General features: G+C 49.4%; 10 protein-coding genes across 10 annotated transcripts; 3 read left to right on the top strand and 7 right to left on the bottom strand.

Moving 5' to 3' along the window:
- Positions 1–178: 178 nt before the first annotated feature.
- On the bottom strand, positions 179–2,112 carry BO85DRAFT_484910 (S53 family peptidase; the record flags this gene model as incomplete). The annotated part of the gene is made up of 5 exons (XM_025663273.1): positions 179–509; positions 559–859; positions 909–1,002; positions 1,048–1,180; positions 1,232–2,112. 5 exons carry the CDS (start codon positions 2,110–2,112, stop codon positions 179–181), a joined length of 1,740 nt encoding a protein of 579 aa, XP_025519087.1.
- Positions 2,113–2,271: 159 nt separating this feature from the next.
- On the bottom strand, positions 2,272–2,910 carry BO85DRAFT_189494 (uncharacterized protein). Its single transcript, XM_025654420.1, has one exon. It carries the CDS (start codon positions 2,767–2,769, stop codon positions 2,431–2,433), a length of 339 nt encoding a protein of 112 aa, XP_025519088.1. The 5' UTR covers positions 2,770–2,910; the 3' UTR covers positions 2,272–2,430.
- Positions 2,747–3,419, bottom strand: BO85DRAFT_189488 (uncharacterized protein). Its single transcript, XM_025654419.1, has one exon. The coding sequence runs from the start codon at positions 3,261–3,263 to the stop codon at positions 2,883–2,885; it is 381 nt and encodes a 126-aa protein (XP_025519089.1). The 5' UTR covers positions 3,264–3,419; the 3' UTR covers positions 2,747–2,882.
- Positions 3,420–3,699: 280 nt separating this feature from the next.
- BO85DRAFT_189497 (terpene synthase metal-binding domain-containing protein) lies at positions 3,700–4,858 on the bottom strand. The gene has a single exon (XM_025654421.1). It carries the CDS (start codon positions 4,775–4,777, stop codon positions 3,740–3,742), a length of 1,038 nt encoding a protein of 345 aa, XP_025519090.1. The 5' UTR covers positions 4,778–4,858; the 3' UTR covers positions 3,700–3,739.
- Positions 4,859–6,483: 1,625 nt separating this feature from the next.
- BO85DRAFT_484913 (polyprenyl synthetase) lies at positions 6,484–9,214 on the top strand (the record flags this gene model as incomplete). Its single annotated transcript, XM_025663274.1, has 10 exons — positions 6,484–6,817; positions 6,890–7,184; positions 7,241–7,752; positions 7,822–7,874; positions 7,923–8,077; positions 8,136–8,296; positions 8,359–8,460; positions 8,510–8,579; positions 8,656–8,740; positions 8,792–9,214. The coding sequence occupies 10 exons, from the start codon at positions 6,484–6,486 to the stop codon at positions 9,212–9,214; spliced, it is 2,190 nt and encodes a 729-aa protein (XP_025519091.1).
- Positions 9,215–9,313: 99 nt separating this feature from the next.
- Positions 9,314–11,523, bottom strand: BO85DRAFT_414556 (MFS transporter; the record flags this gene model as incomplete). The annotated part of the gene is made up of 6 exons (XM_025657651.1): positions 9,314–10,028; positions 10,089–10,639; positions 10,689–10,906; positions 10,977–10,989; positions 11,049–11,148; positions 11,277–11,523. The coding sequence occupies 6 exons, from the start codon at positions 11,521–11,523 to the stop codon at positions 9,481–9,483; spliced, it is 1,677 nt and encodes a 558-aa protein (XP_025519092.1). The 3' UTR covers positions 9,314–9,480.
- A 489-nt stretch (positions 11,524–12,012) lies between these two features.
- On the bottom strand, positions 12,013–12,433 carry BO85DRAFT_189510 (uncharacterized protein). Its single transcript, XM_025654422.1, has one exon. It carries the CDS (start codon positions 12,306–12,308, stop codon positions 12,081–12,083), a length of 228 nt encoding a protein of 75 aa, XP_025519093.1. The 5' UTR covers positions 12,309–12,433; the 3' UTR covers positions 12,013–12,080.
- Positions 12,434–15,136: 2,703 nt separating this feature from the next.
- On the bottom strand, positions 15,137–16,364 carry BO85DRAFT_466490 (short-chain dehydrogenase; the record flags this gene model as incomplete). The annotated part of the gene is made up of 4 exons (XM_025662131.1): positions 15,137–15,442; positions 15,495–15,563; positions 15,615–15,911; positions 15,978–16,364. 4 exons carry the CDS (start codon positions 16,362–16,364, stop codon positions 15,215–15,217), a joined length of 981 nt encoding a protein of 326 aa, XP_025519094.1. The 3' UTR covers positions 15,137–15,214.
- A 494-nt stretch (positions 16,365–16,858) lies between these two features.
- Positions 16,859–19,422, top strand: BO85DRAFT_414560 (Zn(II)2Cys6 transcription factor). The gene is made up of 7 exons (XM_025657652.1): positions 16,859–16,970; positions 17,024–17,360; positions 17,443–17,632; positions 17,689–17,720; positions 17,769–19,041; positions 19,091–19,269; positions 19,340–19,422. The coding sequence occupies exons 1-7, from the start codon at positions 16,912–16,914 to the stop codon at positions 19,349–19,351; spliced, it is 2,082 nt and encodes a 693-aa protein (XP_025519095.1). The 5' UTR covers positions 16,859–16,911; the 3' UTR covers positions 19,352–19,422.
- Positions 19,423–19,751: 329 nt separating this feature from the next.
- On the top strand, positions 19,752–21,514 carry BO85DRAFT_517378 (uncharacterized protein; the record flags this gene model as incomplete). Its single annotated transcript, XM_025664902.1, has 1 exon — positions 19,752–21,514. One exon carries the CDS (start codon positions 19,752–19,754, stop codon positions 21,348–21,350), a length of 1,599 nt encoding a protein of 532 aa, XP_025519096.1. The 3' UTR covers positions 21,351–21,514.
- Between the last annotated feature and the right edge of the window lie 487 nt (positions 21,515–22,001).

Below are 22,001 nucleotides of genomic sequence, written 5' to 3' on the forward strand. Positions count from 1 at the left end.
TGAGACTGACAGCGGTAATCGATTGATTGTCTTTAGTTTAAGGGTGGCAAGTATGGAAACGCTAATTGGTTGTGCTCTGTCCATGCTTGTCTAGTCCACACACAGGTTATTATAAGTTAACGCCTCGCACATGTTTGCCCGCTCCAGCACGTCCACTCAGTGCCTAATTGTATCCTCTTCACAAAGCAAGAGCCGCCTCCTTCAACTTGGCGAAATTAGGCGTTCCCAGCCCTGTCGCCGGATCCCATCCCGTCGTGGCATTCCAGCTCGCCCACGGGATCACTCCAGCGCCCTCCACATCGCCTTGGCAGCCCACTGCCTCGCCACTGGTAATATCGTTCAGACTCTTGTAGCCGCTAGAGTACAGCCAAGGGTTCAAGAAACCCAAAGATGTCTTGTTAGCCCGCAGACGGGCATCGTTCAGCAGCGCGACGACACCCGCAAACACAGGGCTAGCGCCAGAGGTACCCGCCACAAGGCCGAGTTGACCATCGGTAAAGGTTTCGTAGCTGTTCACATTAGCAAACATCCTTACACTCAACTGGAAAGGCTACATACTAAGGCGATCCTGCAAACGCAGACACGTCAGGGAACGCGCGACCGCTGAAGTTGGTGTACTGCTCGTAGTACTTCTTCGTTGACGCCGAGATGTACTTGTCCAGGTAGGTCTCCACCTGATCCGACTGGTACGACGGCTGTGAGAAGTAGTTGCTGAAGCCGCCAGAGCTGTCCACCCAGGCAACCTCGGGCACATCTTGGGTGCCGCCGACCGCGGTGATGTAAGGGCATGTTCCTGGGAACATGGGGGTGAATTCCGTCTTGTCGGTGCCGTCGTTGGACATGCATGCGCCGCCAACACCTGGATCTGTTAGTGCCTTCGTCATGTTTATGGAATGGGGGAAGCTTACCAGAGTCGCCAGACGATTCAAGAATGGAGATACCACGTGTGCCCATCAGGCCGATCAAGTTGCACACGCGAGTGGCGTAGGCGATGGGGACAGTCTATCCTGTTAGCAGGCATCTCGTGTTGAAGGTAGGGATGCTTACATCTTCGTCATCGCCGTACGAGTTACTGATGACTAGCGGCAGCTCGTCGTTGGTCTTGGCCAGCAGGTACTCGTAGTACTGCAGGTAAGGCTCGTTCTCGTCGGTCGTGGTCTCGACATCGGGAATGAACGGACTAACCAACCTGATTAGCCTTGATCATGATTCTCGTCTTCAGCATACTCACGGAGATCCACCGGTAATATATTCCGTCACCGGCAAGGGATGAGAAATGCCAACGATGTTCTGCACATCGAGGTCAGCTTCACCATCAGGATCATTCTCCTGGTCGTTGATTCCCCCGTTGATCGTCTCAACAGTGAAGCTCTGCTCTGGAATGTCAAAGTACTGGGTGAACAGATCCAAGTCCGAGTACAAGGCCGACTCGTTCAAGAAACTGCCAAACCCAACACGACTTCCCGAAGATTTCTCGGGCGTGTAGTCAATGCTATACTGCTCCTTGAGACAATCCGGGGTGATGTACTCGCACACATCACTGCTCTTGCCGCTGCTCTCCTTGGTCGTCTGCGAAGCACGCACGGCCGCCGAGCGGGCAGCGTTAGATCTTCCAAAGAAAACAGTTGGCGAAATTAGGTCAATGGACCCAGCCAGATCATCCGGAACAGAGTACTTCGTTGTGCGCAGCTTCTGGGTAGATCCGCTCTTGTACACCGAGAAGGTGGTGTTGAGAAGCTGATTCGCTGTGCCCACAGTGGTCGCAAAGTTCAGCAGACCACCCTCCTTGTGAATCTTGGTGACGCCGTTCTTCTTTAACCAAGAAACAACAGCAGCGTCATCAGCGAGAGGAAACTGCTCGTTGATGTCGTCCAGATCCAAAAACTGGCCGTACGTGTCCTTGCCAGGGGTGGACACGGCCAGGAGCTTCTCCTCAAGCTGTTCCAGGTTCTGGCGCGCCAGAGCCACAGACAGAGAAATGGTTGAGCTGGTATCAGCGGCCTTGACGAGCTTCCAGTCGCTGGGGACAGACTTGACGGTCTCCAGAACGACACTGCCCAGCACGGGGGCGGCAAGGGCGAGGCCTGCCGAGAGGCGGGAGAAAGCGACCATGATCGGGGAGGCAAAAGCAAAAACGACCCTGGGTGGAGAGCAGAGCAAACAATGACGAGGAACGGCCGGTTAGTTATGGAAATGGAGAGCGATCAAGCCATTCTGCAGTGGGTTTGGGCCGTCGGAGGGCGGGCGGGCTCCGGCGTGGTGGAACAGGTCACGGTGCATGATGCATCCCTTGCATGCAGGGACGCGGTGAAGGCATTCCCGCCAACCCTATAATTTCCCTGGAAGTTTGAAGCCGCCAGAAAGCTTATAATGGGACGAATTACGGCACAGTAACTGCATCTCAGTGCGAGAATGAAGATAAGATACCCCTTAAAAGTTTGAAGGGATGCAGATGTTCCTGCAGCAAATGCAAGCTACAGCAGAGCTTAGCCGCGGCACCCAGCATTCGGAGGAGCGACGGAGTCCGTCTGGGAATAGATTAATCGGCAGAAAAAGCACTGTGGACACTATGGAGACACTAACGGCACAGATAGGCGTTCTGCAGCAATAGTGGCTTATCAAGACCATAATTGAGGGGAACCAGCTCGGATGATACCATTGTTTGCCGAGATGGCCAGGTTTCCCTCGTGAGGTGGTGCGAACCGTGAGGGGAATGTAGTATTGTATGCAGCTGCCTGGATAACGCCATTGACTCCCTCTCACTCGCATATTAAAATTTAGTAATCGCAATCAAACTCACATTAGAACAATGAGTAAGTCACTTAGCAATCACACAAGAATAATACCTCATCCCGCCGGACTTATCCCAATCATCACATCCACTACTTCCGCTTCACTGTCTCCACAACCCACTCGATCCGCCCATCCTCCGCCACCTCCCCGAACATAAACGTCTCTGCGGCGCCCACTTTTCCATCTGGCATCGTCATGGTAGAGCTGTGTCTATCCGCAAATTGATTGCCGTCGCGCAGGAACTGCGTAATCTTGAGCGTCACACTTCCTGGTGGAAGAATTCCTCGTAGCCACTTGATGTGTGCAACAAAGGCAGGGAAGTCGCGCGTTGTCTCATCGTCGCGTTGTGTGAAATTGGGTGTGAAGAGCTTGGCCAGATCGGCTTCGGTAGTCTCAGGTGGACCGCTAAAGAGGCTGGTTAGGGCCGATTCGAAGGTGGTGGCTTCGGAGGCAAAAGTGGTCGAGGACATGGTGTGTGTCTTGCCGTATCTTTATTCGTATAGGGGCAGTTCGAAATGTACGGATATGTGAATAGTTGTAGAGATTGATCGTCTTTGAGTTGTGTATGGTGACGGCATCATACTAGCCGCGCTGCATGACATATAAATAAACTGTGGCATGGTGGGAGCCTAGCATACGTTCACATAGGGTGCCCCCCAAATAAGTTGTTGCCTAAGTTGACAACAAATAGTAATGCTTCTTTAAACATGGCAGTAAGGCTACTACTACTATGCCTGTATACGCACCAAATGTCATTGTTTGATTCGCCCTCGTTGACTGGTAGTGTATGCTGACGTGAGCGCTAGTGCTACCTAGGAACTCACTATTCTATGTGGGATATACTAAAAAGAATCTTGGAGACATACCTCTTGTCAATGTTTGGTATAACTTCTAAAAGCATAGCTCTTTGGAATCATATGCCATCTGGGCACGGCCACATTTCAACTCAGCCAGAAGGGGTTGCGAACAGTGCTCGCATGTGACGGGCGTGAAGAACATTTCGATCATCAGCATCACCAACAGCATATGCCGCCTGGTATCGCTTAGTATCCAGCGCCACCCAGTCCACATACCCACGAATCCATTGCTTGCAACCATTCACAAGGCCACACAACTGTGGGGTTGCATCTTGCAAGATGTGGTGCTCCAGCTTCTGAAATCTCTCTAGTTCTTCATATACACTCGCAACTGTATGGTCAAGACTCTCCTGCAAGGTGTAACCATCCGCCGCTCGAATGTGGACCATGTTCCAGAAGTGACCCGGTTGGCGTGACTCAACAATGGAGCTGTGAATATCATTTGCCAAGCAGACAATGTTGTTCGTATAGCGACGAAGTTCCTGCACGTTCAGTCGATAGAACTCATCTGAACTGATGGGACCGCAATTCGACGCATCTGCCAACGCTAGACAAGATTCCACGCCACTTGTATGGCGGCGGATGGATTCATATTGGCTCACACCTACCGGCCTTTCCTGGAGATGATACAGAATCCCTAAGCCGGCAGTCGTGGCCCAGAGCTTTATTCCCTGTGCGAAACGCTCAAAATGTTCCGCTGATAGCAGTTGACGTAATGACTGGCAGATGTCAAGCAACGCCAGTTCGCCATATACAGGCTCGGGCCTTGCGCAGTTGAAATTAACCACGTTGATTATGGCGGTCAGGTTGGAGAGCGTGTTTGGCGTCACAATGTCCACCCTATCCAGAAAGAGATCGTCCACGACAAACAACCATACGAAGAATTTCGAGATGACTGACAGAAGCTCTGGTGCTGCCTTGGGATGGCACCGGGCAGCTAGCCAGGCGTAACGACTGCGCTTCACTCGCTCGCGGTAGGCTACGTCGACCAACAAGCCCTTCTGATCGGCCCAATCAAGCATGCTGGCTTCGAGGAGGAGCACATCTGCGGAGTCTCCTGCCCATGGGATGTGTACTATAGGAACCTTAATAGTGCCAAGCTGAGCTTCCAGGTTGTGTCGATCCATGTTAAGTATAGAATAATATAGAACCTTCGGATGTATGTGTGATCGTAAATAGGCACTTATGTTAGAGTCCTGAAGTTACTGACAGAGAGGAGGGATACTTCCACCTTATGCACAGTAGACCTTGTTTCTGTGACACTTGGCTTTCAGTTTTACTCCTGGCCGTTGACATATTTCCTGCGTATATGAAATCTTCCTTCTCATAGAGCCGCTAAAGATGAGTGAAGATGGCACTTGAAAGAGGCCCTGCCGTGACCATTGAGTAGCATGTACTATTTGCTGTCGTCATTACACATACTGTCAGTCATTGGAATCCTGAGACGTCAGTTATTCTGACTAATGTCCAATAGAGTACCCCCACTACGATGTCTGTCACCGGATACGAGAGGAGAGGAAGTACAGATCCCCATTCAGTAGGGGTATATTAGCACATTCTCTGCATTTTGCTGACCTGTAGTGCAACCTCTCCCGAGCAGACCAAGCCTACTGTGTCTCATCCCCACTATCACCCCTATCTAATGACTACTCTTTTCCGGGTCATCAATGTTCATCATTTGTTGAAGTCTCGCTAACGTACCGTATCGTGGCTCTCAATATTACCATCTAAGCAGCGACTTGGCATTTGAAGGTACTATTAGGGTAGTCAATCACTAATATTTGACGGACCTCGACGATGCAGTATTCATTACTTAGTGGTGACGACAGAGGATTTCACGGCAGCTGGCCATTCAAGTTGTGTTATGCACATTGTCAAATCGAGATATTTATTATGTGCCTAGGGAAGGCTGTAGGGTATTTTACTTCCATTCAAGACAACAATGTTCATAGCGACAGAAACACGCCTCAGAGTATTGTCCGCCATAACCTACGACAGCAATTAGTTCGCACCGAGTACCAGCAAAATTTGTTATCAATTCCTGTACGGGGATCCACCAAAGTATTCATGTTGTCTAGTGTCTACTAAAATCACTTCTTTCAAGCCAATTGTGGTTTGATACATGGGGATCTTCGTCTTGCACCCTATCCAGTGCGGAGTAAACTCTCAATCAAGCCACCTACAGCGACGACTTTCATCGGTATTAATTTCTGCTACAAATGCCTCAAAGGCAGCCACTGGCAAGCATCTATCCCTTTCCTGGGCCTCGCCCCTTGCTGCCGAAGACGACGGAGATTATCTCCTTGACAGAACTTTGAGTCTAATTTGACACTGCGGGTAGATGACATACAAAGTATTTCCAGATCACGTCAAGCTTAGCTCCAGCTAGTTATAATACAGATTAAGCCTTCTGGCATACCAATGCGGCACAGAATCTATTTTGTTGAGCTGAGAATGTGTTTCACGGATCGAAGGGGGCGGTGACATGATCAGCAACATCATTACACAACCGCTTTGATGGCCCAAGATGGTATATGTACCGCCTCTGGTCTACTAGATGATACTGTGCATTGTGTCACAACTATAACCCTTGCTTCTATTCCTTCGTCGCAGTAATGACAGAATTGCCCATTCTAGTCTGCACAACTTTGGTATTGGAACCGCTATGTGCCTCGCACGTGCACAGAACATAATACCAAGTACGAATATATAACTACTATGTAGCTCATAGATTCTAGGTTCTCCCAGAAATGAAGAATTGAAAGGGCATTGAAACGATACATAGCGTAGATAAGCACCATTTCACCTCTCTGTGACTTTTGTTTCAACGAGAATGAACGATCATCGACAAACCCCCGGCTCTGTGGAGCCTGGAGCAGGATCCAATCTCTCACCCTTCATCCACTCGAAGCCCGCTCCCATGGATGATACATTGAGGAGCCGTCTTCTAACCCGCTTCCAGCCCAGAATAAGCAACTACAACTCAGTCTCTCATGATGCTTGCATCGAGTGTCATATAGACCTGTTTGGGAGAGATGGGGTGGGAAAGATGATCGGGGGAATGAACGCACACGATGGAGACTTCATAGCACTCTGCGCCCCGGAGGCGCTACCCGAACGGATTGGCTTCTGCTCGTATTTTAATGAGTATGGGTTTCTCGATGATGGTGAGAGGTCCTTCCAGGCCTCAAACGCCGTGATTCTTTTGAGGAGCTGACTCTTGTTTTCCTGGTTTTCAGACATGTCAGTCGATGCCATTCAGCCTGCAAGGCCAGTCTTAACAGACCCAGTCTTGACAAGGGCTCTTGGGGCAGAGAAAGCCGAAGATATCACCACAGTCAATGGGAACTCTCAGAGAAAACAGCAAATTATGGCGAAGATCTGGGCGATACAGAAAGAGCTCGATCCTGCATATCTGAGTCGCTCGCAAACGGCTTTGAGACAGTGGTTTGAGACAGCACAACAGATTCGTGACAAGTGTTTCACCGATATAGATGATTATCTGGCTACCAGAGCCGTGGATTGCGCTGCCAAGTCAGTGACTCCCTTATTGAAATTAGGATCGTTCCGCAGCTGACGCAGATGTGAAGCTGGGTTGTCCATTTTATGGCCTGGTCTAGTGGTCTTGTGCTCACACCAGAGGAATACGACAAAGTCGGACCAGTTACGTATCTAGCTTATGCCGTTCTAGCCATCACAAATGACTTCTGGTCCTGGGAGATAGAGAAACGGGAAACAAGAAAATCGGAAGGATCCGCTCCACTCGTGAATGCCGTGCAGTTGGTGATGGAGATACATAATACGGATGAAGAAAGCGCGAAGGAGATTGTCTGCAACCTTATCCAGGAGCATGAAGAACGTTACTGCCGTCTTCGTGATGAATATCTCAAAAGACCAGATATTACCTTGGCGATTAAGAAGTGGTTTCGGATTGTTGAGCTATCCATTGCTGGAAATGCAATGTGGAGCATCCGCGTTTTGCGATATCATCAAGACGTGCAGAATCCCTACGAAGGAACTTTCGACTTCCCTTCTGTCTTTAGCTCTCTGAAAATAACGCAGTATGCTCCAGATGTGCTATCAGAAAGAGAGGACATCTCAGGTATGCTTCCCTTTGTTATATACTTTACATGTGATGCGAGTCGGGACTAGAACTAATTTTCATGTATAGATGTGAAACAAAAGAGTCCAGTATTGGCGCCAGCATCGAAACTGGATGACACCGTACGCACCATAATCACTCGTTTTATAGGCCAGACTGACCCGTCATAGATATTATGGAAGCCATACGAATACCTCAACTCCACACCAACGAAAGGCCTTCACAATCAACTGGTGGACGCCCTCCAGGAGTGGTACCAACTTCCCCAGCCCTCGTTAGCTATTGTCTCCGGAATAGCAACTCTGCTCCATGAGGCATCTCATATGTAAGTCCCAAAATTGCATTTTGTCCTATAAAGCTGGCCTAACTTTTCTATTTCGAAGGCTGAACGACGTACAACACGTCAACCCCCTCCGTCGCGGCAAGCCTGCAGTCCATCGCATCTTCGGCGTAGGACAAACCATCAACTCGGCATGGTCCCAAATCAATTACGCTCAGCGAATTTGTCTGCAGCTTTCTGCTTCAGCATACTTGATCTTTTCTGGTCAGTCATATTATCATATCTGAAACCAAAACATAGCTATACTTAACTAGTGTCTACCTCAGACCAACTTGCCCACCTCTTCGCCGGCCAAGCCCATGACCTTCACTGGGCTAGACACAAGACCATTCCGACGGAGGAAGAGTATTTCAGAATGGTCGACGGCAGTACGTAAATCCACACTTCAGTCGTCCATATGGTCTCTACTAATCACAGAGATCCAAGAAAACGGTTCTCTCTTGGTACTCATCTCCCGACTAATGCAGAACGAAGCTACGCAAAACAGGTAAGTTGCCATATCCCTACCCCTGAATCACCTTGCACGCACCACCCAGGAAGCAAATATATACTAACTAAATTAGCACTCTCGACTTAACTCACTTCATGAACCTAATTGGAAGAGCCTACCAACTAGGAGATGACTACCAGTGCCTAGCATCCGCGGATGTAAGCCAGCCCACGATACACCGTATAGAACTAATCAAATGCATCTACTAGTACACCACCCAACGCGGTCTTTGCCGATGCCTTGAGCAAGGAGTTTTCTGCTATCCTCTACTTCGCGCCCTTCAGAATTCCGAAGACCCCACCGTGCTGGTAGAATGGCTTCAGCATCACGGGGGAAGCACGAACAACAACTCCCCCGAGATAACCTTTATCTCTGGACTGATCGAACGCAACAGGGGCCTGGAGGCAACCCGGGGTGTACTGCATGAGCTTTCTGTGGAGATTATGAGGCAGCTTGAGATGATTGAAAGCAAGACGAGGGTGAAGAATTGGTTGTTGGGGAGTATTCTGGACAAGCTGCAGAATGACCTCTCTTCTCATAAACCTGAGAGTAAGAAAGAGGATACGTTGGAGAAGGTGTTGCGGGTGTGGGGTGGCTATCGGAATGAGGCGGGGAGGGATGTCTTGAACTGAAACTAGGGTTACGGACAGAATATTTGGACCTGATTTTACAAAGTCGTGACATTTGGGTACTACGAGCATAGCTGGAGGACTTCTTCCCTGATTGTAAATCAAATCATGGTCCATCTATTCTTCTATCCTCTCTACCAAAAATCCAATCATGCACGCTATCTCGGTCATAACAACATCATATAGATACATAACAACAGTGGTATCAACCGAAAGACATCTCAATCTTCCCAAGCTCTATCATGTACACATCTCCGACAGTCACATGTCTACAAACTCTGCTTACCAGCAGTCTCAATTGGCAGCAGCACCATCGCCACGAACGAAGCCAATAACAGCGCACCCGAAGCATAGATGGGCGCACTGGGGTTCGCAGAAGCATAGATACCAATGATAGGGGCGCAGAATCCAGCGATGCGGTTCAAGCAACTAGCAATACCCGAGCCGGTACCGCGGTTAGGAGCGGGGAAGACCTCTGGGGTGTAGGCGTACAGCACACCGTACATGATCATCTGGGTGAAGGATTCGAGAGCCGAGCAAACGAGTTGAGTGTCGGATGTCTTCGCGGCCGTGAAGCAGAAGAGCAGGACGGCAGTGATCAATGTCGACAGGGCCATTGTACCTTTCCGACCGACGTACTTGATGTCGACCATGTAGCGGGCCAGAATAGGGCCGAAAAGTCCGGTCACAGAGGTGATAGCGTAGTTACGGTAGGTGATGTATACGGAAGACGAGGAGCCGAGGTATTGGGGCAGGAAGGCGTTGAAGAGGGTGTATCCCATGCCAATGGTGGTCCAGCAGAGCCAGATGAGGGCGGCTGGTTTTCATCGTTAGTTCTTGATGGGGCTGTTGCTGATGATGTAAGGGGAAAGCTTACTGGTGATTCCAAGACGCTTGGACGAGAACAATGGTCCGATCTGCTGCACGGAGAACTTGGACAGCGAGCGCTTCAGAATTTGCGTGGAGGAAAGGTTCTGTTCCTTGCTATCCTCGGCAGCTCCGCCGATCTCTTGCAAGATCTCCACCGTGAGCCAGGTCTTCTTCTTGTTGTGATAGGCGACTCCGTGAATAGCTGCGACAGCGTCCTCATCCCGGCCCTTGGCGACGAGGAACTTGGGCGATTCGTACAGCTTGAAAAAGAAGAATCGACACATCCAGAACACTATGGTGATGGCACCCAGAGAAAGAACAAGGTATCTCCAGCCCATGTTGTTTTCCTTGGTGCAGTTGCTCGAGTCGGAGCAAGAGTAGTTGGGGATGAAAGCCCAGGCCAGCATACTGGCAATGAAGGTACCCACCGACCAGAATGTGGCAAGTGAACTCAAGATGTTTCCTGAAGCACCGGGCAAGAACTCGAGGAAGATGGCAGCATCGACTGGTAGATTACCACCTACTCCCAATCCCAAGCAAGCATAGAGAGCACAGGTACTGAACGCTGTTAGCTATAGCGACTTCTTAAGGGTCGGCGGGAACGTACCCAACCCAGCTGGGACCACCTCCCGATGCAAGACCAAAGGCACCACACAAGAAAAGAGTTGTGTTGAAGGCCAATCGACGTCCAATCATATCAGATGCAAGACCCCAGAAAGTGGCGCCAACGATCAGACCAACAAACAAGGCGCAAGTAGTAAAACGAACGTAGGATTCGGAGATGCCGAATTCCATAGACAAGGGGGTTAGGGTCAGGGCAACTCCCTACGTAGAACCGAGTTAATTCGACTGCACTTGTCTCATCAGCGTCAGGATATGATTCCTGTGGTCTCACCTGTAGCCAAAGGCTGTAGGGGGAAAACTTGTTAGCGCAACCCGAACAGATCAAAGGAATCTGTCGACTCACTTGTCAGCAGTCCAACCGAATCCACACAGCATATAAAGTTCCCACTGATAACGGCCCATGCCGATATCTTGGATGGCCTTGTTGATAATCTTGGCCTTGCCTGCATTCATCCAGTCAGACATCCAGATCCTTCGGTAAAATGGTAGGAGAGGGTCCTGGCTGGGAGAGAAAGAATAGCCGGCTCCTTGGGGGTCGAAGTTCGCCCATTACGAGGCAACAGAAACATACGATCATAAACAGAGTTATGGCCCGATGCAGAGACGGCAGAGTCGACTTCTGCACGCAGGGCCTCGAGGGTTAGCGTAGTGCTTTCGGGTGCGGAAGCAGCACCCTTTTCCTGGGAATCTAAGCTGTTGACATTGGATTCGGCATCCTTCTCCGTTTGGGGAGTCGTATTGGGGGCATCGGCCAGAGGGATCACGACCTCAGGGATCTGCGAGCGGTCTCGCTGCCAGTTTTTCCACCAGCTACCCATTTTGATCAGGCGTTCCGGAGATAAGTCGCAAGGGGGTAACAACGAGTGGGATGTGGCGCGTGGCTAAAAATAAAAACGTATCGACCTAGATTGTCGCAGGGGTTGTATGCCGGGGACCTAAATAGGGCACGGTATGCCTTGTCGCCGGGGCTAGATTCGATTGTTTGGATTGCTGCTCGGGGGAAAACGGTCGATTCGAATCTCGTCTGTTCTTACAACCTAGACCGTGAGTAGGAGAGGTTGTCGCAGGGCGCTATCAGGGCAGACGCTAGGGAGTGCAATGGCGGGCAGGCGTGCAGATAAGGGCAACCGAGGTGCGAAGGGAGACCGCGATGGTAGTTGGCGCAATGGAATGATCACAAAACAAGTCGCTCTCTGGGTTTTTGCTTGGGCGCGTGGTCGGAGTGTTCGTGTCCGTCTTTCAGTCCTAGAATGACTATGTCTAGTGTTGTGACGACACCACACAGAAAACGCTCGGAAATAGTTTTTGTTTCGTATATAAATTCAGCCTGGTAGCCGGGTATTGACAGTCTTTTGTAGTGCAAAAGATGACACGCTCAAAAAAGAAATGCTAGTTGATTCGGTCGCAAAACAGGAATCAAACTTGCAACAAAGGAAGAGGAGTAACAAAATACTACCTCAGGATGGGTCGAGATGTGAAGAGGAAAGACCGGGAGGAATGCGATGGGAAGGAAAGCCGTGGGACGACGGGAGGGGGAGTTGTTGAACCCTATATAAACTCCACGATTCATGCGCCGCAGGAAGACAGGGAAAAAGTTTGACATAACATCAATGCGTAACAGGCAGGTCCACAGCACCCATAACTACTCGGTACGAAGTACCCCGCTTGCCGCCAGTGACCCAAGGCAGAGCTGATGCTGTCGCTCCGATTGTTTTCGCTGGTTGCCTCTGTACGCGCACGAATGGCACTCTCGATCGAGTGTGAAGAGCCGGATTGATGTCCTATGTGGACTGTGTCGCATTGGAAATGATAAGGCTAGTCTTAAGGGACTGGGAGATGCAAGATAGCTCTCCTCATGGCGCTTTGGGTTCAGGCAGTTTGCCTCTTGCTACTCGGGTTGACCTAGTTTGGTGTGCGTGCGAGCGCTCTCGCAGGTTATGCGGATGACGGTGGAGAATGGGAAGGGGCCATAGAAAAGTGAGAAAGGGCAATGAAAGCAGGACATAACAGAAAAAAATTTTCAAGATTGTATGATTCGATGTCGTTGGGGTAGACTTGCGGTTCTTAACATCATTCGTGGATGGGTCATCATCCCAGTGGGTAACCTCATATCCAATAACGAGCTAGCCAGGTCTTACTGTCTCCATCAAATCTCACGTGCCAAGACCCCTAAAATGGCCGAAAGAAGAAGGTGAAACGAGAGTCGAATGTTGCCGTCGGCTTCGTCCGCGGAAACGGCGCCACAAGGGCCCCTTTAGTGGTGCAACGGATTAGCCGAGTATCCACCAAATGTACCCTCATGAGTCCCTCCGGTCGTCCTCGGAAAAGCGACGTCATCCCGATTTCTCACTGAAGAGAACGGAGCAGGTCGCGTGTCAAAAATGCTTGAGATCTTCGCCGTTCTCTCGTACCGAGGAATGCCTGGTGATTGTTGACATTCATTGAGAATTATTCCGGTGGAAGAGTAGGGAATCTGGCGTCGGATTAAGGAATTCCCGTCGGATTGCCTCAACTGATCGGCATTACCGGTTGCGGTCACTAACCAGATGGGCTGGTCACTTGCGACGCGCGTTATTTAGTGCTCAGCATCACTACAAAATATTAAAAAGGGCTTGATTAGCCAGCACGGGAAATCGAGCCGCTGGCGCTTCTTGGTGGTTGTATGACACGGTTTAGGGTTTCTGACTGGCTCCCGAATGTCTGTCTACCTAATAGCAGGGCTTTGCGTACAGCTAGACAAAAAAGGTGCCTACTCCTGGAGTGAACGTGTGTCATTCCAATTTACATAGCCGCATGTTTCAGAGCATTAAAGCCATAGGTCTGGGTTGGTAAGGCTCCAACGAAGTTTCTCACCAGATGCTTAAGAAGGTCCTTGACTAGCGCTTCTGCGCCTTGCCGATCAGGTACTTGGAGGGGCTCCGCGTAGACTATCAACGCGCCACTTGGGGGAAGAATTCGATAACAATTTCTAGCAGAAAGATTGCATCTCATAATACTCTTATTAGTAGTAAGGCGCTTCACAATGCCTTGGAATGAGCACGTGGAGACAAGTGGTGTTTCCTCTGTGGGTCCTAGTTTTACAAAATATATGTTCTTGCGGTTCATTCATACTATTGTTCGGCCGCATGGCTATATGATGGAACCTGCCAATGACGCATGAAACAGCGACAACTGCAATCAGAAATGCCATTATTGGGCTTCAGTTTAGTAACAGCTGCACATAATCATGATATCTGTGTACTCCTGATACAACTGACGGTTCCGAACTTTTGTCTTCCAAGTAAAGAGCTGGAGTGGAAGCTCACTAAAGTGACCCATAATCACAGGCATGAGCGACGTACGTCCTATAGAACCATTTATTGGTAGGACACAATCCTCCCCACCACCGCATACTAACCTAGACGACTAATAAATGTCTAATACTAGATGTAATAGCCCCAAGAAAGGACCATGACGCCCTTTGACTGACACTTCCAATAAAAACGTCAACAGTGCATGGCTGAAATGGCCCACTTGCCTGCATACTCTCTGTCATATGTAGCTGTCTGACCAGGGTTATTCCTAGTCATTACCAAGACCTTCCAAGCTCACCATCTACTCATTATCTCTTTAACGCGCTGTCAATATTATGGACTTATAGAAATGATTACCAGGGTATCATCTACATCTCTCGTGAATACTAAACCTACCAAGAACTGACAATGTTAGATATACTTCGCTTCAAATTCGTGAACGTGATATTCTGTTCCTTGATTTATGCAGACTGCTGAGCCATGAGAATAACATGCTGCACTTTCTATAATTGCAGTAAATGAGAGTTATTGCAGGGCAGTAAAGGAAGTCTCCCTGCGTTTCCAAAGGGCTCGGGGAACATCGGCTGAGCATCGAGGCCTGCGAGGAGATTATCAGGATACCGATGTATATTGGGAAGTAGAGGTTGGCGATTTAGAGATGTTTTCACCCATTACCAGGCAAACAGACAGATAGTCTCGGATAATGTGGCCTAGATCGCTGTCTAAAGAGAGGGGTAAATGTGTCAGCTATCGGACTGCAGGTCTACCCTCCACCTCTTCTAGTTCCATCGATGCAGCAAGATACTTTTGCCTGCCTGTGATTTGGAATAATGCGGCAAAGGACATTTCTTGATCCAAGTGCACAGTATCAGGACCCGTTTAGTCACTACTCACCAGATCGAAACAGGCGCACATGGGGTAAATCAAGGGATCGGAGTGAAGATTTGAAGCTTACAGTTTGAGCCATCTGGGTTTCAAAGGGACAAGTCTGTTGTTAACAACGGGACTTGTAATACCATGTTCTCTGTAGTTGAATACGAGCTAATGTCTATCTGTCATATGAAGTATCCTACCATGAATATATTGTGCTACACACTATAAATTAAGCAATAAGACATTAATTATAAATCGAATTGGGCGCCAAACAAAAGCTATTATACTATGAACTCCCACGCGAAAAAATACTTAAATATACAAAGAAAAGGCAACAGTCGTTTCAAAGATACGGAGCAGTTTCCTTCTCACACCAAGCCCAAAACCTCTCCGCCGTCCCTGCCCCTCCATCACGCTTCGACACCAAGGCCTTTTGAAGATGACAAGGGATAGGGCCGAACCTCCCCCAGGGAATAATATACGCTCCATTCTTCTCTTTTGTAACTTCTGGAGATAGCGCCGCGAAGAGCTCACTGTATGCTCCGTATCGGGGGCCTTTGAATATCCAGCCCTGCGTATTGTCAGCCAGGAGTTGAGGTCCTTGCAGGAAAATTAAAACGTACCATAACCGTGGACTGAATAGCAGAATTATGTCTCTGTAACTCAGTCTTCATGAGACCGGGATGAACGCTCTGTGTCTCATTAGCATATATCATACGAGTCAATGATAAGGGCAAACGGACCAAACTGAGAATGCCATCCCCACCATACCGCTTCGCCATCTCCTTGGCGATAAACATATTCCCCACTTTACTTTCCATATAGTTCTGCATCGCATCAGACAGAACCTTCGGAGAATCACTTTCATCATCGAAGATAATTCCACCGGTTGCCGCAAACGAGGCTAACATGGATGATAGCCACACCACGCGGACACTACCCGCAGGAGCCGTGGCCGCGGTGCGCTGAATAAGGGGAAGAAGGAATTTATTGAAGAGGAAGGGACCGAGACAGTTTGTTCCCATTTCAAGGTCATGGCCCTATATCACATATCAGCTTTTGATGTTTGCCCCATCAGTTTGTAGTTATTGCTATGGGGCAAATACAGTGATTGTCTTACTGCCCGCCGGGGGAGTCATGACCCCGGCATTGTGAATCAGTATATCAAGGCGGTCTTCCTGTTCCAAGAACCTATTGGCGCTTTCTTTGATGCTCGCTAGGTCAGACAGATCTAGTTTCAGGAAGGAGAGGCGACCACGGCTATGTGCTCCCTCCGTGGAGGTCTGAATCTCGTTGATAGCCGTCCGGGCCTTGTCGGCAGATCGGGCTGCGATGTAAACAGTGGCATTCTTTGAATATAGAATGGATGCCGTGTTGAAACCGACCCCGGAGGTTGCACCAGTGACGATAGTTACTTTTCCCGTCAGGTCGGGCATGTCTTTCTCGACAAAAGTAGGGTTTGGGGGGAAGATCTGGCCGAGAGCGGGTGCCATTGTGTACGTCCCTGTATGTGTATGTCCGAGTGTGATGGTATACTATCTTGGAGAATGCTAGGAAATTTTAGATGCTTCGGAATAGGAATTGAGACGTATACCTGGATCATAATGGTAGTTTTATACTGGGTGAAGCCCTCCGGACCCTCAGTCCGGAGCCACAATTCGGGAGGGCGGGACCATCTCCGGCGCTAGCATCTCCGGCCCGGCGCGCCAAGCCCGGGCGATCTTGGAGTGTCGTTGAGCCGAATACACTGAATGTCTCGGTGGACAAGCCTGTATCATGGCCTAGTTCAGATGGTTTCAACAGACTAACCATTTCTGGGGCTGGGTATTCAAGTAAAGAGTGTGTATGCTATGGAAATTTCAGGGACAACACTATGAACTGTGCAACATATAGAAAAACCCTGCAGGCTCGTATCAAGATATCTAGCTGAGTAAGCCGCGGCGGTGAACCCCGCGAGAGACGCCAAACATCAATATCACATCAATATCCCCATGCATTCAACGCACCCTGTTACAAGACTAATCCTTTGTTTTAGGGAAAATGGCATCCAAACCCGCCGTTCGGACGCCTATATCCTGCACATTTTGTCGTCAGAAAAAGTAAGGCATACCGTTGTGGTAGTTCGCGTGAATGACTGAATAACCCCTTGAAGGTTAAGATGTGACCGTCTCCAGCCTTGTAGTAGCTGTACCAAACGTGGGTTAGGATGCGTATATGCTCACCCTCTCTCAGCAGCTCCGCGGAGGAATGGACCTGCTCAGCCCCGGCAGTTGACCCAACGGATCCGCCAACTGGAGGATCTAGTGGTAGCATTGCAAAAGGGCGAAACCCCCCAAACGGTAGAGAACCCAGTTCACCTAGCGCATAAGAGCGATTCTTTCCCGGCTGGTAGCCCAGAGACAGTGGCCGACTCCTTTGGTAGCCTGCGGGTCGATCAGACGGGGATGACTTATGTCTCGGGGGCTCATTGGACCGCACTGCAAGACAGTGTATGTGAGAACCTTCCTTTTGCGGTCATCACAAACTCCACTAGGACATTGTACTAACATGACCCGACGATCTGGCTGGCAGATTGCCGAGCTCAAAGAGTGCGTCGAGTTAGGGCCATCATATTTGCCTTCCCAGTGTGATAACGGGTCCGCCCTTCTCCGAGGGGTGTCTCCGCCCGGCGGGATAGCGGAGGTCCTGAGTCACCTCCCGCCAAGACCGATTGTAGATCGGCTGGTGTCACGATTTTTCAGCTCTATGGAGCCGGGTGTTCGTATGTATACCTACTTTGGAGGAATATTGGTTGAAACTTTTAACGCAGTTGTCCAGTTGTCCTGCATACCCCGACATTCCAGAAAGAAGTAGGGAACCCATTCACGTGACATGTGTACGTATGCTGACGTTCACAGTATGACCAATTCTGGACTCATCCACAAGATGTCAATCTGGCATGGTTTAGTATTCTCTTCAGTATCATGTGTCTGGCGATCCACCATCACCAGCTCACTGAGGGCCACAGACCAGACCCGATCGGTGACACCCACGGGCTGTGTGATGATTTTAGGCAACAAGCTGCTTATTGCCTCATTGAGAACAAGTATACAGCTCCGACGAAATATACCATAGAGGCACTAATGTTCTACGCGCAAACGGAGTATTTTCGGGGCGAAGAGTTTCATCACGAGGTCTGGTTGTTGATGGGAATGATCAACCGCCTGGCCATGCGGGCTGGCCTTCATCGGGACGGTTCCCGCTATCCAGAGCTCTCTTGTTTTGCAGCCGAAATGCGAAGACGTATATGGACGCTCATGTCCCAACTGGATGCACTCATTTCGTTTCAGTTGGGTCTGCCCCGAATGATCTATGACGGGTTAGCAGATACACAACAGCCACACAATCTCCTAGACGAAGACTTCTCTGAGGACTCGACGAGCTTGCCACCAGCCCGTCCTGACACAGCATTTACCCCGGTGGCTTATTTAATTGCAAAAAGTCGACTCTCCAGGGTATTTGGTCTCGTGATTGACCATGCTGCATCCACCGCGCCTATCCCGTCCGCACTGATTTATCAACTCGACAAGCAACTGAATGAGTCCTATGCCGCAGTCCCAGTATGTCTCCAATTCCGCAGCGTATCCGAGTCTGTTACGACATCGCCACGTCTCGTCATGCTGCGCTATAATCTGGAAATTCTGTATCAGAAGACGCGGTGCATCTTACATCGCAAGTCCCTCTGCGAAGGCCGCTCCGATGTTCGGTATGCAGAGTCTCGACGTATCTGTCTTGACGCAGCAGTGAATATTCTGCAGCATCAAGCGACTATTGATGGTCAGGTTCAAGCAGGAGGAGTGCTAGCGCAATGTCGCTGGTTCGTGACTTCCTTGGCCACGAATGATTTCATGCTGGCGGCGATGGTGGTATGCCTGGAGCTCCACAACCTCGAGCGGGAAGGTGCACAAGGCGGGCAGGCTGGAACACCGAGAAAGGACGATCTGCTTCTTGCCCTCCAAGCTTCACATCGGATCTGGTCACAATATAAGGATGAGTCGGCGGAGGCCTGGCAAGCCTGGCAGTCAACTAGGATCATGCTGAGGAAGCTGAATGCCCCTGTGCTTTGCAGTGTATCCCCATCAGATAGCAGCAACGGTGACGGGAATACCAATGGCCACAGCACCACTTTCAGTAAGATCATTATCTATTTCCGTTCTGGCCTTCTCTGACACCCGTATAGCGGAGACCGAGACAGATAGATTCGATCCAATGCTAGGAATTACCCTTGATTCTCGAACGGAGAAGTCAATATCTGTGGCAGAGCCCAATATGCTATCGTCTACCGAGCCCGAATTCGATCTATCGCTCCTGCCAAGTGAGCTTGTGAATCTGTGGGACTTTTCTGGTGACATGGGTTGGGTAAGTAGACTAGCATCACAAGGGTTATTTTGTTCGAATCAGAGGAGACTAACTGCATATGCTGATATAGCTTGCCATGTAAATAAACGTTTATACAGTGGGAGTCCTTGACCCACTAAATCTGCTCTAATGAACATGCCTCGTTACTAACCCATCTCATTCGATTCCGTATGCTTGTGTAGGGTGCCTAAAAGGTAAGCAAAATGCCACGAGAACCGTTGAATAGCGGGGTATATTGGGAAGTGTGATGATCCTGCGTTGTGGGTTTCTAGGCTAGACCTCAGCTGCAATGTTACACCTGCTCAAACGAAGGTGGCAAAGCATGTCCATTAATTGATGGATAGCTGGACAGCCCTTAACTAGCGCAAGTACGCTCACGTGATAGGCAGGGCCACCTTGCCTGGTTTCACAGACCAGGGCAGCCTGTGCACTCACACACATCTGTCCCTCTCTATTCCTTGTTCCTCAGAATTTCTTCCATGATGGAGTCGCTTATGCAGGAGCGTCTGGATTCCTTATATACTCTTTGTCATAAAGGGTATGTGTTCCTAAGAGATGCTATCTCCCAAAAGGATACAGCACTGGCAGGGCTTTTTGATGATGAGCGGTCGAGATTTCATGAATGGGGAAGAAGCGCAAAGATATACCTGGCGCCCCAGACTCCGTTACGGACTGGTAACCTGGAGTACCGCGGGATCCGGCGATCGATATTGAAACTCCTGAAGCAAGTGGCTCTGGGGCTGGAGAACCAGATGCAAGCCACCGCAGAGCATAAGCCCTTGAGAGAAATTGTTCTCTCGCCAGAGGCCGCCATAAATTTGTTCGTATCTCCCACTTTCCGGGTCACTAAAAGTTGCTGGACGCGACACAAGCAAACGGAGTTACGAGCCCTGGTTTCAGAACTGGCTGCGTACAACGAAGATCTTCTGAGACTGTTACGACGTAACCAGGATATGGGGATTGCTCAGAAGCTCATCCTAGATGTTTTCGATACCGCAACTCACACGTTTAGACCGGGAAACCCTAAGGCTGCGAGTATAATCGAGCTGCGTGAGATAAACGAACGCAATATCTGCGAAGAAAAGTTGGGATCTGAGACAGGCTCTATCGAAAATACTATAGCCTCTTTATCATCAAACCCTCCGCCCGCGGCAGTTGACTATAATTTGGAGATCCCCATTTCCTGTTTCCAGGGCTTTGAGACGCCAAAGATCCCCCGAGTGGTTATTGATTGTACATCGCCTGAGAGCAACATTGCAAAGTCTCCACTTACCCGGTATCGTTATGTTTACAATTCAGAGAAGTCCTGGAGTGAAGAACTTGTCTTTGTAGAATGGCGGTTGCGCAACCACGGTGTCAGGAAAACATTTGACGCAGAAGCCCAAGCGAAGCGATACAGTCACTTCGTTCGACTTCTACAACGGACTTCTAGGATTGACCCAGGACTCTGCACGCTACCCTGTTTGGGCTATAGTTTGGCGACAGGACAGCTGCCTGATGGTAATAAGTGCCCTATTGTGGGATACGTTTTCAGATTCCCAAAACACGCCAATAGTACGGCCCGAATATTGACACTCGATGACAAGATCGCGTCCTGCCCCGGAATTCTCGCTTCACCAAGTCCCAACTTAGAGAGCCGTTTTTATCTTTCACAAAAACTCACCCTTGCACTATTACAGCTGCACATTGCTGGGTGGAAGCACAGGCAGCTCTCCAGTAGCAACATCATCTTCTTCCGGAATGAGGGAGATCGATGGGACGACCTAAGCAAACCGTACATTAGCGCCTGGCAGTGCCTTTCGGACGACTATATAATGCAGGGCAACAATACAGACATTGATATGAAGTCAATTCGATTTTGGAAAGGCGAAGATCTGAAAAGTCTTGCAGTCATATTGATGCAGATTGGACTTTGGGAATATCCTTGCAACGCATACCACAGACTTTCGAACTCAAATTTACCCGGTGTGTCCATGGACTACCGCGGTCCTTTCTCACTACAACATGTACAGTCTCTGTATAGAGTCCTTGGGGCGCAACTTAGAGCGAAAATGGGTAGCCATTATGCCAAGTCTGTTTAAGGAGTGCTCACAGGGCCCATATCTTGCATCGTCAACCGCCAGCCTTGAGGAGCATCTTTTCAATGAAGTGATGCCGGGTTTGTACAAATCTGTAAATAACGAGGACCTGATTCTTCGTGGCCTTTCCTGCTTTATACTAGAATATCATCAAAAATACATACTTGCTTTTATCATGCCTTGATCATGCGTAGGAGCTTTGCGTCAATATCATTCCAGACTTGATTCATCGGCTAGGGAAGAATCATACAACACGTCATAAAATTCTCGTTCTGTGAGTTCTTATATATAGGGCTTGGAAACTATGTTCACATCAGGTGGATCTGAATGTCTGGAGCTAAGGCTCAACAACGGGGTAACCCGACGCTGGTACTATGGCACATCCCCCAACTGCCCTGATGAGTGGTGCACGTAGGTATTGTGTAGGTCGTCTGCTGCTTTCCTCAAACTTTAAGCGGTTGGCTTTATCGTCATCAAATACAACCCCATTCTTTTATTTTGATGCTATCTAGCCTGTAGTCAACTCGGTGGAACTGCAATGACGGGCGCTCGTCTGAATATAATTGTTGTTCCTCCTTGATGATATATGACGGTACAGTTGTTGGTAGTATTTAAACGCCACTATTGAAAACGGCTTTTCCGTGGATATTATCG

This window comes from Aspergillus piperis (genome assembly GCF_003184755.1).
Source record: "Aspergillus piperis CBS 112811 unplaced genomic scaffold BO85scaffold_3, whole genome shotgun sequence".
In the NCBI taxonomy this organism is placed as follows: Eukaryota; Fungi; Ascomycota; class Eurotiomycetes; order Eurotiales; family Aspergillaceae; genus Aspergillus; species Aspergillus piperis.

Excerpts from the sequence above, each read along its gene's own strand:
- BO85DRAFT_414560 (XM_025657652.1), top strand. The coding sequence starts at position 16,912 with ATGGCATCCAAACCCGCCGTTCGGACGCCTATATCCTGCACATTTTGT. Across the intron at positions 17,361-17,442 it reads GGACCGCACTGCAAGACAGT|ATTGCCGAGCTCAAAGAGTG; the intron begins GTATGTGAGAAC and ends TCTGGCTGGCAG. Across the intron at positions 17,721-17,768 it reads CCCCGACATTCCAGAAAGAA|TATGACCAATTCTGGACTCA; the intron begins GTAGGGAACCCA and ends TGACGTTCACAG.
- BO85DRAFT_189494 (XM_025654420.1), bottom strand. The coding sequence starts at position 2,769 with ATGCGAGTGAGAGGGAGTCAATGGCGTTATCCAGGCAGCTGCATACAA.
- BO85DRAFT_189488 (XM_025654419.1), bottom strand. The coding sequence starts at position 3,263 with ATGTCCTCGACCACTTTTGCCTCCGAAGCCACCACCTTCGAATCGGCC.
- BO85DRAFT_189497 (XM_025654421.1), bottom strand. The coding sequence starts at position 4,777 with ATGGATCGACACAACCTGGAAGCTCAGCTTGGCACTATTAAGGTTCCT.
- BO85DRAFT_189510 (XM_025654422.1), bottom strand. The coding sequence starts at position 12,308 with ATGTCAAACTTTTTCCCTGTCTTCCTGCGGCGCATGAATCGTGGAGTT.